Raw genomic sequence first — 13573 nt, 5'->3', positions numbered from 1 at the left:
AAGAACATAAAGTTAAAGAGAGAGCCATCTCAAGCATCTCATGATGTTTCCCTTTATAACGCTGCTCAGAGTGCTTTCTTATGTCACAGTGCAGTACTATGTGAAGGTGTGGCTGAGGTTGCAACAATACAAATCTCTTAATACTATGTACTAATACTTATCCTGTGGCCACAGTGAAGACAGAGGCAGACTGTTACCAGCTTCTTTGTTCTCCGCCTGTCCAACAGCCAAAGGTGAGTCATGGGTTGATAAGATTTTTCTTAATGTTGACTTGAGTGCTTTCTTTGGTGTTGAGGGGAATAATCAACCTTGTGTTCATAGAAACAAAAGGAAATAGCCTGCTTTTAAGGATAACTTTAATCACCGCCAAATGTTCAAAACTTTTCACATCTTCTCTAGCTGTTCACGGATGAGGCTGTTTCCGCTGAACCAGGGAGCTTTATTGTGCCTGTGCTAGCATGCTGGTGACTCACAATTCCCTTTAATTAATGGAGACTACCAGGGCCGCCATGTGGTCAGAAAACATCTGGCTCAGTTTGGCAAAGGCAGCTCAGCTCTTAACCCGACCTGAACCTTCCACCTCATGTGGTAAGGTAGTACAGCTGGGCTACAAATTCTCACATGCTTAAAGAAAAAAAGGCACAAAGGGGGAAGAAAATGGCAAAAAGGACCTGAGGAAATCCCTTTCATCACATCTTCATCCTTTTTTCTTCTCTTTACCTCTTGCAGTCCTTCCACTCTCCACTACTTTATTTATGTTCTCGGATTCAGTTATGAAAGGACGTCACACACACACACACACACACACACACACACACACACAGACAGACAGACAGACAGACAGACACACAGACACACACACACACACACACACACACAGACACAGCAGTGTGGAACGGGATGCTGCTTTGCAACTGGATTAAACCTGTTGGTCTCAGCCGCAACCGCGCGCTCGGTGTACACGTGCTCTGTGGCGCGCCAGCTCTAGCGGGAGCTGCGTTCACGCCCGAAGGTAAAATACGTACACTACGTACATACACTGAAACATTCGTATCAGCTTTCACGTGGCAGAGGAGTTAAATGAACCCCCGGATTCTCGAAGAACCTGAATTATTTGTGATTTTGATGTGAAATTACAGCTGATCAAAATTTACGAAAAAAGGTAGACTAGGCATCAGTTGTGACCATATGTATTTCACTGTATATTGCCAGTCGTATTCATGTTTGTGGTTAACACTGTTACATTTGTTGTAAAATATAAATACGGAAAACAAATAAATTATTTGTTTTAGAAATATTAGGAGCACCCACATGCTATATTAACAGACAGAGTGTCTTTCCGCGTCTCTCAGGAACGGCTGCGCGTTCATGTAGCCGAGCCATCTGCGCGCCCGCGGTGGAATACCGGCTTGAGCCGGTAAAGAGCTGCCAAAGCAGGCAGGAAACAGTTGGTAGAAGATAGAAGATGCGGCAGGCTGTGACAAAGCGAAAATAGACAAAAGCAATATCAGCTGTTCTATTAGTCTATTATTTTTTGAACAGCGATATTGAAAAAAGAAAACAGTTTAACATTTCTACGTGAACAACTGCTCTCTCCAGCTTGGAACATTTTAAAGCCACAATGAACTGACGAGCGAGCTTTGTTCCAGCAGAAAGCAGCTTCCTCCGCCCTCTGTAGTCAACTCTGCCGGTAAGTAAGATGTCAACTTGGCACTCCAGCTGCGGGATGCTGTTAGCCTCGGCTCACTGTGCGCCGTTACAAATGGCAGTCTGGACGGAAACTAGCGTCAAGTAACGTTAGTTTTCTGCTGTCTGAGAGGAACACTTTTTTACTGATATGATGTGACATTAATAAACCAGTTGTTACGCCAGACAGTCAGGGACGGAGACAAATCACACTTAAACAAGTAGACCTAGCCTTTGTTCGTTTCCTCTTAATTTAAAATAAAACATATAAAGCTGGCTGTAAGTGTAAGCCCAGCAGAAACTGAGGTGGGTCAAAGACACCTTGACGTCCCCCCTCCTCTGCATTGCGGACTGCCTGACAACGTGACACAGTTTGCAGTCGGGGTGAACTCCTAGCCTGATGATAATAAAACTGTATCTTATTTTGAAAGATGTGACCATGAACAAGTCAATATTATTTAAAAAACGAATTTAAATACCAGTGGGAGTCTAAAAACAAGTCATTCACCGGCAACATGGCAAGCGCATTCAAAATGCACCTGAAGAGGTGTTTCACCTTTCAGTTTTAAAATGAGACTATGGTTCATATAATATGTTCAGATCCTGGAGCCAGGTGTTCTTAGTTTTTTTTTTTTTAACAGGTTCATCAGTTCAAGCAGAACCTGTTGTGCAGCACAGGACCTTGACCTTGCCTGCCTTGCAGTGAATTTCTGAATGTGCGAGTAGAGGCTACTGGCTTTAACTGGAGAATGTTGGCTGTTTTTCTACAACTTCTCATCTTGTTTGCAAACCAAAAATAATCAACTGTCAAATAGCCACACAAGTCTCGTCGATGTCCGCCTGAGATCGTGTGTTGGAAAAAGCAGCCAGCGCGCAGCGGTGTGTTTACGCTAAATACTGGGTCCTAAGTTGTTGTTTTAAGTTTCCATCAGTCAGGAGGTTTTTACACAGAGCAGAAGTCGATCTCTTCCTCTCCAAAACGAGCGGAACAGCTGATTACAGCAGGTAATTAAGCTCGTTAAACATCACGTTCCTCCGACGCTCAGGCGACACAGACGTGAGTCCTGCAGCTGATCTGCTGCTCTTGTTGCTGGAAATGTTTTAATAACCTTCCAAACTGTTGCGATTTTATTTTAGTTTTTTATTTTGCAAGGCTGCTGAGACATGTTTTGGGGTTTTATATTCAGACAAAAATTCTCACTCCTGGCAGCACCTGAGAGACTAGGGCCAAAGCAAGTGCTGTGTTCAAGTCATGTATTAGGAGTAAGCTTTGGAAGGACACAAAGTCTCTGTCATCTTCCGTACCTAGGAGTTCCTAAGTTGTTCCTGATCAGCTATACCAATACAACTCAAAGCTATTAGCTGTGGAACAATCCTACTTTAAGGTCCTTAAACCTGCATTCTTTCTAAAGGCCAGCAGGGGGCGACTCCACTGGTTGAAAAAAAGCAGTCAGATTGCATTAGCTTCAATGAGAAAATGGCCCAACTTCTCACCTGATTTACTAACTCAGGAAACACTTTGCTAATGAGTTTATGATCTCAATTGTTAGTTTCAAGTCTTCTTCAACACAGCATGATGTTCATTTTGTACATTTTGGTCCCATTTAGAGAAAATAGACAATAAAGCAGGGAATGCTTAAGGGCGTGGCTACCTTGTGATGGACAAGTTGCTACCATGGTGACCTGGGTGCTGTCTGTGTTTCCTTTTAAGAGCTTTGACCATTTCACAGTTTAACTTAAAGAAACTGTTAATTTTTTTCTGGTAAGTATATTTTGTTGTAAGCCTGTTTTTCACCAGCCAAAAGCATCCCAATTAATATCACAGTTAACATGAATAACGATTGCACGAAGCGAACCAAGCAAGCTAGTTAGCGCTAACTGATAACTTGGTATGATAGATGAAATGTACATTCACCAGCAAACTGAGTCAGGAGGGGATCTCCCTCACTCCTCCCCAGCTCCACCCTCTCATTGAAATATGGTTATTTCTGGTTCCATAAACCCAAGATGGCAATGGCTAAAAAGCCTAACTCAAGGCTTCAAAATGGTTGTGCACAAATCAACAGGTGACGTCTGCGTCCACTTCTTTTATACAGTCTTATACAGGACTTATCAGCACACGTGTTGTTCTTCTTGGTCCAATACAGCCACCACTAGGTGGAGACATTGTTTGCCAGGAGTGGGTGGCACATAACTATAATATATATTATATAAGATACGTATATATGAGCAGGAACTAGGGTTCGGCCAATAGACGATGCCATTGTCCATCTCCACCCACCTCCCAGGCGCGCCCCACCCGATGTCGATGTCCATCCCGATATTTCATTGTAAAAAAACATCATCCAATGCCTATTTTGTTGACATCTCCAACCCTAGCAGGAACAACTAACTGTGGCACTTCACTTCAAAAAGTATATATTTTTAGATACTCTATTGTTCATTTTATTTGCTACTATTATATGCAGTCAGGTCCAGGGGTTTGAAAGGACAGTTTTCAGTTAATTTTAATATGTGAAGATGTTCATTTAAATGCTCACATTTGTGCTGTGTGCGGTTTTCAGGGACCGTAATTATTTTGGCCTACCATCTCATTTTATTCATGTTTTTGTATAGCATTAGCTTGATTGAGGATGAAATTACAATATTATTATCATCCTGGCTTTCACTGGGGACTGGTGTCCCATCGAGTCTAAGTGATGTCTCAGAGACTCAAGACTTTAAATGATGACTCAAAATATCCGTGTGGGCTTTCCAAAACCCACATTAGTCAAAGCTGATGCATTCGCCTGGGCTGGGCGTCTCTGTGGCTGAGTGATGAAACGTCAGCTTCACTTTCTGCTATTGCAGTATATACTGTGTGTGTGTGTGTGTGTGTGTGTGTGTGTGTGTGTGTGTGTGTGTGTGTGTGTATTCTGCAATAGCAGAATGTGAAACTGCCTACCTCAGCTTTAAGGAAGGACAAAATAATCTCACTGATCTGTTTCTCCCTCCAGGTGGCCTGCTGTAGCCATGAGGGGGCCTAATTCCCAGAGCTGTTTGGGTCCAAATGTTTACCCAGAGGTGCCCGATGGAGGCTGGGGCTGGGCTGTGGCCCTGGCCTTCTTCATGGTGGAGGTCTGCACCTATGGGACCCTCAAGAGCCTGGGTGTCTTCCTCCAGGATCTGATGGAAGAGTTTGGGGAGAGCAACAGCCGAGTGTCCTGGGTCATCTCCATCTGTGTCTTCATCTTTACCTTCACTGGTCAGTCATGAAGCTTTACTCATGTGTGTTACCTTTCTTGTACTCTTTCAGCACAACCAACAAGTAAAAAGCATTTAAGGACATTTAATACTTGATGTGCAGTGCAAGTGAAAAGACGAGGGGCATAAACAGGAGCGCTGGGTGTGTCAGCTATCGTTATGTAGAGTTTGAACTGAAGTTAGGTTGTAAAGAAAATACATTTGTACCAGCAGGGATACAGTAGTGCACAGAAGCTGTTGCCCACAGAGCACCTGGTGTTTATCCGTGTATTGTTAGTCTGCCTGTTTGTTCACATGAGGAGCACAGAGCAACCCCATGGATCAAAGCGAGTACGCAGGCGGAGTGGAGCTCCCCGTTTAAATAGCTAAACATAACTAATGTATGTTTTGAAAGGTGCTAAACAAATCAAATGTATCATCATTATTATAAAATGAATGTTCTGCACTCCCCCCCCAGCCCCCCTGTCCACGATGATGAGCAACCGCTTCGGCTATCGTCCAGTGGTGATGGTGGGAGGCTTCTTCATCAGCCTGGGAACCATAACCTCCGCCTTCACCACCTCCATCAACGAGATGTACATCACCATCGGCTTTGTTTCAGGTGCTTACCAAACTCACACCAGCACAGCCGTCTGTCTCTCTGTGTGTCTGTTACTGTAACATGCCACTTAAGCTTCTTTTCCATTACTGGTACCAGCTCAACTTGCTTTGCCTCCACTCGGTTCTGGGCCGCCGTTCTCCATTATCCGTTGCAGATAGTACCCAGAGACAGTACCCCTTAATGAAGCTGGTCATCATAGCAACACCACACACAACTGCCATGACGTTATGTTCAACGCGACACACACACACACACACACACACACACCAGCTCTTGATTTTAAGTCTCAACATTACTCAGAATGTAAAGACAGATAGGCGGTATGAAAATCTTACAGCTGTGTTTTCCTCTGCTGCATTGGCTGCAGTGGTCTGTGTGACTGTGGGACCAGAGCGGTCTGTGAGCTTGTTAGCTTACCCCGCCGCCACTTGCGGAGCTCCTCAACTCCAAAAACATTCTAGCACATTTTTGATTCGCCATCAATTTTCATAACACTGCCAATATTTGAAATCTACAGTTGATTACTCACCAGAAATGGATTTAGTGATGAAATAACTTGTGAAAATTGTAAAATTTAAAACCTTCTGTTGCTGCCCCCCCTCAGGAGCTCAATGACGAACCAATAAGTAGTCTGCTGTGTTTTCACATCACCCTTTAGTATCGCCTCAGCTCAACTCAACTCGCTTGGAACCTCGACGACGGAGGTGATATGAAAACAAGTGCCAGGTACAGGTACAACTTTTCCACAATGGAAAACCAAAAAAGGCGAGTCGAGCTGGTACCATGCAGTGGAAAAGAGGCATTACAGAATGACTTTTGCTCTTGCAGACATGTCTGTCTGTCTGTCTGTCTCTGTATCTGTCTGTCTGTCTCTGTGTCCGTCTGTCTATCTGTCACTTTGACTTTTGCCCCTGCAGACGTGTCTGTCTTGTTGAATGAACTAAAGGGACTCCTAGCAGTGTCAACAGTAAAATCTGCATCAGTCTGTTTCTTCCAGAACTGTCCAATGACTGAGAGGTGATCAGCCTCTTCTAAACACCACGCACTATTTGAACTCTCTAGGAAGGACTGACAGAACAGAGCAGAGCAGGGAAAACTGGAGCAGCAAAACATTCCCCAGAAACACTAAATTTCCTTTCAGAGCAGGACTGATGGAACAGGAAGTGGCTGAGGAGGATAGAACACATTTACTGAATGAAAGTAAAAGATTAGATGATGAAGAATTTGGTGAATTGAGTTTTGAATCAGAGCACATTTAACTTTTTTTTCTTGTTCAGAAAGCACTGCTAGCCCTCCCTCCATGATCACCATGTCTGCCTCTGGAAAAGACCACAGCTAACTTTGACAACCCCTTCTCCTCTCCCCGTCTCTCTTTTTTGTCTTTACATGCCTTTTGTCTTTCAGCTGTAGCAAAGCTCAGTCATCTCACGCAGCCTGCTACCTTTGACAAAGGAGCGACCTGACACCTTGATCTTTGACCCACCCCCCTAACCATGCAGTGGTCTACCATGCCGGCCAGTGGCTGTGATGTCCCCCTTTTCTCTTCTCCTCTTTGTTTACAGGCCTCGGCTACTGCCTCACCTTCCTCCCCACCGTCACCATCCTAGCCCAGTACTTCTCCAGACGACGTGCCCTCGTCACCGCCATCGCTTCCTCCGGAGAATCTTTTGCCATATTTGCATTTGCTCCAGGTGAGCGTTGAGTCACAGTTAGCTGAAATATGACCGTTATGAAGGGGAACTATTTTTTAGAATAATGATGATATTGATCTGATATTTCACGGCATTCTCCCACTGTCCATCCTCAATCGCTTATCCTGTGTACAGGGTCGCGGGGGGCTGAGAGCATTTAGACCATAAATAGTATCAACAATGATGTCATGAAAATCTTAAATATTCTAACTTTAACTTTAACTACATAGTCCAGACTCTCAAACCAGTGTAACGTTATAACTAAATAAAACTGTAACGTTACATGATCAGCAATAACCTGGAACCTGTTGCAGCCGACGTTAATAATTACCGTGATGGCAGCCAGCGGGACATAAATGATTATGTTAATCGACCACCACAAGTTTGGCAAGTAAACAAACGCTCATTCATCTTTTCATAACGAACGACAGTCGGAGTAAACCTCCCGAAGGTCGTAGCTAAAGCAAGAAGCAAGCTAATGTTAGAAGGCCAATGCTGAGCTAAACATGTTCACGCTCAGCGCTTCTTATGTTTGGGTCTCGTTGTATGAAGTTTTAAAGCCAAAGTTTATGAAGAACGGCTCAGCAGCTGCCAGTGTTTGTTGTCCTCTTTCACGTGCAGCGGTGCGCAGATACCAAAATGTTACCATTATGTGTTACCAAAACGTCTGGTGTTACAGAGGGAGGGAATAACAGCACGCTCATCAGACGTTTCCTAAAATAAACATTGTTCATGAATCCCGCATCTCGAGTCAGAGTCCAGTCTGAAGTCAGCGTGTGTCCCCGAGTCCCCATCTCTGCCACTCAGCAAATGCAACTAAGACAAGATGAGTAATCTACATTGGTGAATAAAATAAATGAGGTCATCTGCCATTCTTCATTACAAACTCTCACCATTACACAGCAGCTGGTTGACTGCTGGTTTGTTTTGCATCGACTGCACGCTGACATGCCACGTATTACAATCAGTCACTGTATTGCAATTCATTGATTGACCCTTTCTGTCCACCGTCGCCATAGTTACTCCACAGAGGAGAATTTTGCGCTGACCGCAAAGAGAGTCTGTATGTATGTGGCAGCATACATGTCTTCAGGCCTCCCTCCAAAGCCACTCCCCCAAAACACATTCATGCATAGTGCAGGGCGGAGTGCACACTGGTAGGCCAGCCATTCAACCACTTCATTCAGATCTAATGAAATGATTGGCTGGCATTTCTGTGTCAGAGCATTTGATGTAATGGCTGCTGTCAGGAGGTAAAGAGAATTTCAACAAATGCTTGTGAAATAAAGTGCCTGCCCCAACTCGAAATCGATTACTGGCCGCAGCCCTGACCTGTGGTTTAGTAGTTGAATGCTCGACTTGATGAGGTTGAAATCTCTAGAAAAAGCTAGTAAGTGGACCTTGAGTATTTAATGTATGTAAAGTATATCAAACCCATGCTGTCCTCTCTCCACAGCCTTCACTACACTAAAGGAACACATCGGCTGGCGCTACTGTCTAGTTGTCCTCGGCATCTTTCAGGCTTCTGTGATTGGCTGTGGGCTTCTCCTTCGTCCAATCATTATTATGCCGGAGCCTGTAAAGGGGGACGATGAATCAGACAAAGAGTCTCTCTCTTTGAACCAGCTGCAGAGTGTTTATGAGCTGGAGAACGAACAAACCAGAACCTCCATCCGTTCCGGAATCTCACAATCCTCAGACGACTCCGGCGTCACCTCGCTCTCTGCTTCAACCCTAGACCTGAGGACTGCAGGAGCCGAAAGCAAGGCTCTGATGGAGTGGGATTTGCAGGACAAGGAGGGCCAGGAGCCGTCACTGTCTACACCTCCCACCCCAGTCAAGGAGAAGGATGAGGAGGAACTGGATGAGGTAGAAGCAGGTCCTCTTCAGCCCTCCAGCCCCAAACTCCTGGACTTCTCCGTGCTTAAAGACGGTGGCTTCATCTGTTACTCCCTCTTTGGGTTGTTCGCCACGCTGGGCTTCTTCGCCCCACAGCTCTACATCATCGAACTGTCAAAGAGCCGCGGCGTGGAGCCCAGCATGGCCTCCTACATGCTCTCTGTAATGGCTGTGGCCGACATTGTCGGCCGCTTGTCCATCGGGGTGGTGTTGAACAAAGTCCGCTGCAGGAAGACCCTGGTTCTGCTGGCCTGTGTGGTTCTGCTGTGCCTGGTGCTGGTGGCCTTCACTATCGTGTGGGAGTTTTGGGGCCTGGTGGTCTGCTGCGCCCTATACGGCTACTTCATGGGCACCGTTGGCTCTACTCACATCCCCATGCTGGCTGAGGAGGACGTGGTGGGCATCCAGAAGATGGCGTCATCAGTGGGAGTGTACGTCTTCATCCAGAGCTTTGCTGGGCTGGCAGGGCCACCGCTAGGAGGTACAGGATCTCTGTGACCTTTACCGTTCTCTCTGATTTCACTGAGCCTGTATAGATCCTAACAGCTGTCTTATCTGTCTTCCAGGTGTGTTGGTGGATGTCACACAGAACTACGGTGCTGCCTTCTACTCCTGTGCAGTGGGAATGGTCCTCAGTGCCATATGCCTGGCTCTGGTCGGCCCGGCCAAGTCCGGCTTGTGCCAAAGAAGCAGCAGAAACAAAGAGGCAGCCAGCAGCACGGAGGAGGAGGAGAAAATGTCTCAGGACAGCGACCAGTCTGACTTTTTGGATGTAGACTTAGCCCCAGGGGACAGCCCAGTCAGACAGGCTGTGGATCAGGACAATGTCTCTGTATTATGAACCTGACTGTAGCATGACCAACGACTCGCCACCTGGTCCAACAACAAATCCAGTCAAGATGCAGTGTGAGAGGCTGCAGCGTCACGAACACTGACCCGCGCTGATGGTCTTCACAGCTGCTGCTGGTTCCAAATCTCAGGTGTCACTCACATTCTGACAAGCTTGAAGTTCACTGCTTCTCAGGAAGGAAGCAGCCTCTCCTCTCAGACCAAAGACACATCCACGCTGAGCTCATGCTCACACCTTAGCTATTTAACAACTTCTCACAGTCCTCTGTGTTTCATTGGTTTGTGTTTCAGTGGGAAAACATAGCTCTATCTCAGGAAAGAAGTGTTGATACTGAAGTGTCATGAGGATGTGTGATATTACTGTGCTGTGCTCTTTGATTCCTGGTCTTGGGGAGGGTTCCATCCTCATTAAACACTAAACGGCTCATTCATTCCTGCTGAACACCTGTATGTTGCGTTTCTCTGCCCATGCTGGATGCTCGCTGAACCACTACATGACAGTCACTTCTTCAGCAGAGGCTGGAGAGTGAAACACTTTTAAAATGTAACTCAACAGACTCTACCTGTAATCGTTTGCTGTGTGGAGAAGGATTTCACTTCTGCTGAAGCAGGACATGAAAATGTAGTCATGCGATGTGTACATATGGTCTGTCTCCTAGCTGTTGCTCTTGCACGTGTAATTGGTATTTAATTTCTATGGTAACTATTATAAGACTGCAGCAGTATTCACTGATGTTTTAGAATGAAAAAAGAAGCTCCAGCTCGGTCTCTCTCTGCACATGGAGCCTGTATTCTGTCATTCAACGCTTCACATAATAGTAATTTTATAAGATTTCATAATGAAATGTATGTTTGTAGTCCCTTTATGCTGCACGCACACAAACAACACAGAGCAACACAAAAACCATTAATTGAGATGGAGTGAGAGGGTGAATCAGAGTCTCTCAGCCTGGTTGTGTTGCATCAGAAACCTCTATCTCTCTTCCCAGAAGGCAGCAGGGTGAACAGGCTGTGGCTGGGTGGGTACTGTCCTTTAGTATCCTTTGGGCTCTGCGTAGGAACCTCACCTCACTGATATCACTGATGCTCAGGAGATGCGTACCAATGATCTGCTGAGCAGTTTTAATCCCCCGCTGCAGAGCCCTCCGGTCCTGGCCGTGCACATCCCATGTTGGTGATGTTTCCAGTCAGGATGCTTTCTATTGCTCCTCTGTAAAAACTGACAAGAACTTGACCTGGGAATTTGTCCTTCTTTAGCTTCCTCAAGAAATCCAGTCGTTTCTTCAGCAGCGTGGAGATGTGAGACGACCATGTCAGGTTCTCTGTGATGCTGATTCCCAGGAACCTGAAGCTGTTCGCCTGCTCCACCTCAGCTGCACTGATGTAGACAGGAGTCTTTATCTCCTTTTTCCGGAAACCAACGATCAGCTCCTTGGTTTTGCTGACCTACTCTCTGGTTCTCTGAGCACCACTCTAGTTTATGAAATTCCTCACGATATGAAGTCTCATCGTTGTTTGAAATCCGGCCGATGATGGTGGTGTCATCCGCAAACTTCACAACAGAGTTCTCTTCATGTCGGGGGCCGCAGTCCTGGGTGTACAGCATGAACAGGGGGTGCTGAGCACACAGCCCTGGGGGCTCCGGTGTTGAGCACTTTAGCTCTGGAGTGGAGAAGGTGTGACCACTAATCCGAACTGTGAGTCCAGGGTGCTGAGTTTCAGATTCATGGGGGCTGAAATCAGCAAACAGCGTTGTGATGTTGGTGTTGTTATTTTCAAGGTGTGATACTATGAGCCTCAGAAACTTTCCATCCTTCAATCTGTCCTCCTTTGGGGAAAAATGCTGCCTGTGTATCTGTTCTCGTGTTATCATGGTCCTGTTGATGTACTGTAGAAGGACCTGTAGAAGGACCTTGTTACAAGTGACAGCATAGAAACGGAAGAGCAATCATAGAACAAATAAACTTGAGGGTTTACAGTGATTTGTTTTCAGATGCAATGGCTAACTAAATACAGTTAAACATATTAAAGTGTAGAATAGAGCTGCTCATATGCAGTATATATGTATGCATGGGTGTGGAGGCCAGAGTTGACAGGAGGGAGACTCTGTGCAGAACCTCCACCTGCAGCCTCACATCCTCTCCACACCCCCACATGACTTGAAGTTTAGTTCACCAATCTTTCCATAATCACGGTCACCTTTATTTATACTGTTTATAATGATGATTTGTTGTTTTTTATTAGAACCCTTTTCAGTCTTTTATTCATATAAGTGCCAGGCAGGTCCCTGCCTGTTCTGTGCTGCTTTCAGTATGTATTATCTAAATAAAGTCCAAATAAACGTTTGAGTGTGGTGTATGTTTACTGGTGTAGAGACAGAGGCCGGGTCAACAGTAGGCGAGGGTGATGGAGGGCTGAGTTTATCAGCAGTGCTATTGTGAACAGATGGGGTTCGAGTGCTATCGACAGTTTCACCCATTTCATAAAAAGAAATGAAATGCTAAAGTGTTCACCATCACACGTGTGAAACTGTCAAACTGTTCATAGGTCACCACCTGGGACTAGCAGGAGGGCAGGCAGATAAAATAACCACTCAGCTAACATATTATTCAGGTGAGGGACTGATTTGGATAAAGTTATCTGAAATACTATTAACATCCTAAACATAATGTGTCTGTGACTAAATGACAATCAAAGATCCATTTCCTGGTTCCAGTGATTCGAGAACTTCTGTTCAGCTCAAAGTGAATCTGGTCCGGTTCTTTAACGAGATTTTATACAAAGGTTAGTCAAGTTGTCAATAGCAAAACTATTCAGCCTGTTTTCTGTACCTCTGGAAGAGGTCATTTAACTGTGTGAAAATTAAGTGATAATAATACCACGGATCTCGATGATTTCTCAATAACCTACATCTTTTCATTTTAAACCATTAACATAACCGATACAGACAGGCAGTACTTCCTGTCTGAAAACGATTTCATGTATGGGTTTCAACATGAAAAGTCAATAAGCCCAGGATCACAGTTGAAACTAGCTTGATCATCAGTCAGATTTACACAATTAATATTTTATCAACACACAAAGAGCGGGTGCTATTCAAATGTCAAATGTTAGCTGGGGTTATTCCACAATGCTGGATAAAGCCAGACATCAGATCTGCTTCAACCTAAAGAGCTGATCCAGGTTGAAGCTGCTGCACAAAGGCAGAAGGCAGAGCTGCTTCCTGAGGAACAGGGCTGGCCACCCTCCCAGCCGGTCATGCCATGCTGTTAAAAGTAGGACAACAGTGTTCTCTGCTGGCTCCGGCGCACGGCCGCACTTTGCTGTGAGCAGCAAACAGGATCAACATATTCACAAGCAGATTGGTCCGGATAGTGTTCAGGGTCAAAAACAACGATCAAAAGATATATATTTTCATTGTAAGAGCTACCAAACATGTAACAGACGCATTCAAGAGTTGGATGCTGAGTAGTACATAAACCAGTACACCGTCCTTCCCATAAGAACATTATAACATAACTGAATGGCTAAAGCTACAGGAACATGCGTAAACCCAGTCTACTCCCATTGTTTGTCTGTCTGAACTCTCATTCACCGTGCTGGA

The 13573-nt window shown here is 45.2% G+C and overlaps 1 protein-coding gene across 3 annotated transcripts; it reads left to right on the top strand.

Annotated features, from left to right (window-relative positions):
• Positions 1–174: 174 nt before the first annotated feature.
• On the top strand, positions 175–10753 carry slc16a6b (solute carrier family 16 member 6b). Of its 3 annotated transcripts, none has more exons than XM_038739431.1 (6): positions 175–233; positions 4683–4930; positions 5387–5530; positions 7093–7221; positions 8678–9601; positions 9687–10753. In XM_038739431.1, the coding sequence occupies exons 2-6, from the start codon at positions 4699–4701 to the stop codon at positions 9959–9961; spliced, it is 1704 nt and encodes a 567-aa protein (XP_038595359.1). In that variant the 5' UTR covers positions 175–233; positions 4683–4698; the 3' UTR covers positions 9962–10753. The 3 variants fall into 3 exon arrangements, with proteins under 3 accessions (XP_038595359.1, XP_038595351.1, XP_038595365.1); XM_038739423.1 differs by lacking the exon at positions 175–233 and adding an exon at positions 1416–1690; XM_038739437.1 differs by lacking the exon at positions 175–233 and adding an exon at positions 2344–2691.
• The last annotated feature ends 2820 nt before the right edge of the window (positions 10754–13573 follow it).

The sequence above is a fragment of the Micropterus salmoides genome, unplaced genomic scaffold, assembly GCF_014851395.1.
Source record: "Micropterus salmoides isolate LMB-PRFRI ecotype aquatic unplaced genomic scaffold, ASM1485139v1 Ms_hic_scaffold_10, whole genome shotgun sequence".
NCBI classification, from domain to species: Eukaryota; Metazoa; Chordata; class Actinopteri; order Centrarchiformes; family Centrarchidae; genus Micropterus; species Micropterus salmoides.
The sequence above is the reverse complement of the archived record's forward strand: the minus strand, read 5'-3'. Positions and strand labels throughout refer to the sequence as shown.

Bases quoted from the DNA above. Each gene is read 5' to 3' on its own strand.
- slc16a6b (XM_038739431.1), top strand. From the start codon at position 4,699: ATGAGGGGGCCTAATTCCCAGAGCTGTTTGGGTCCAAATGTTTACCCA. The intron at 5,531-7,092 runs GTGCTTACCAAA...CTTTGTTTACAG, and splicing joins CACCATCGGCTTTGTTTCAG to GCCTCGGCTACTGCCTCACC. The intron at 9,602-9,686 runs GTACAGGATCTC...TCTGTCTTCCAG, and splicing joins GGCAGGGCCACCGCTAGGAG to GTGTGTTGGTGGATGTCACA.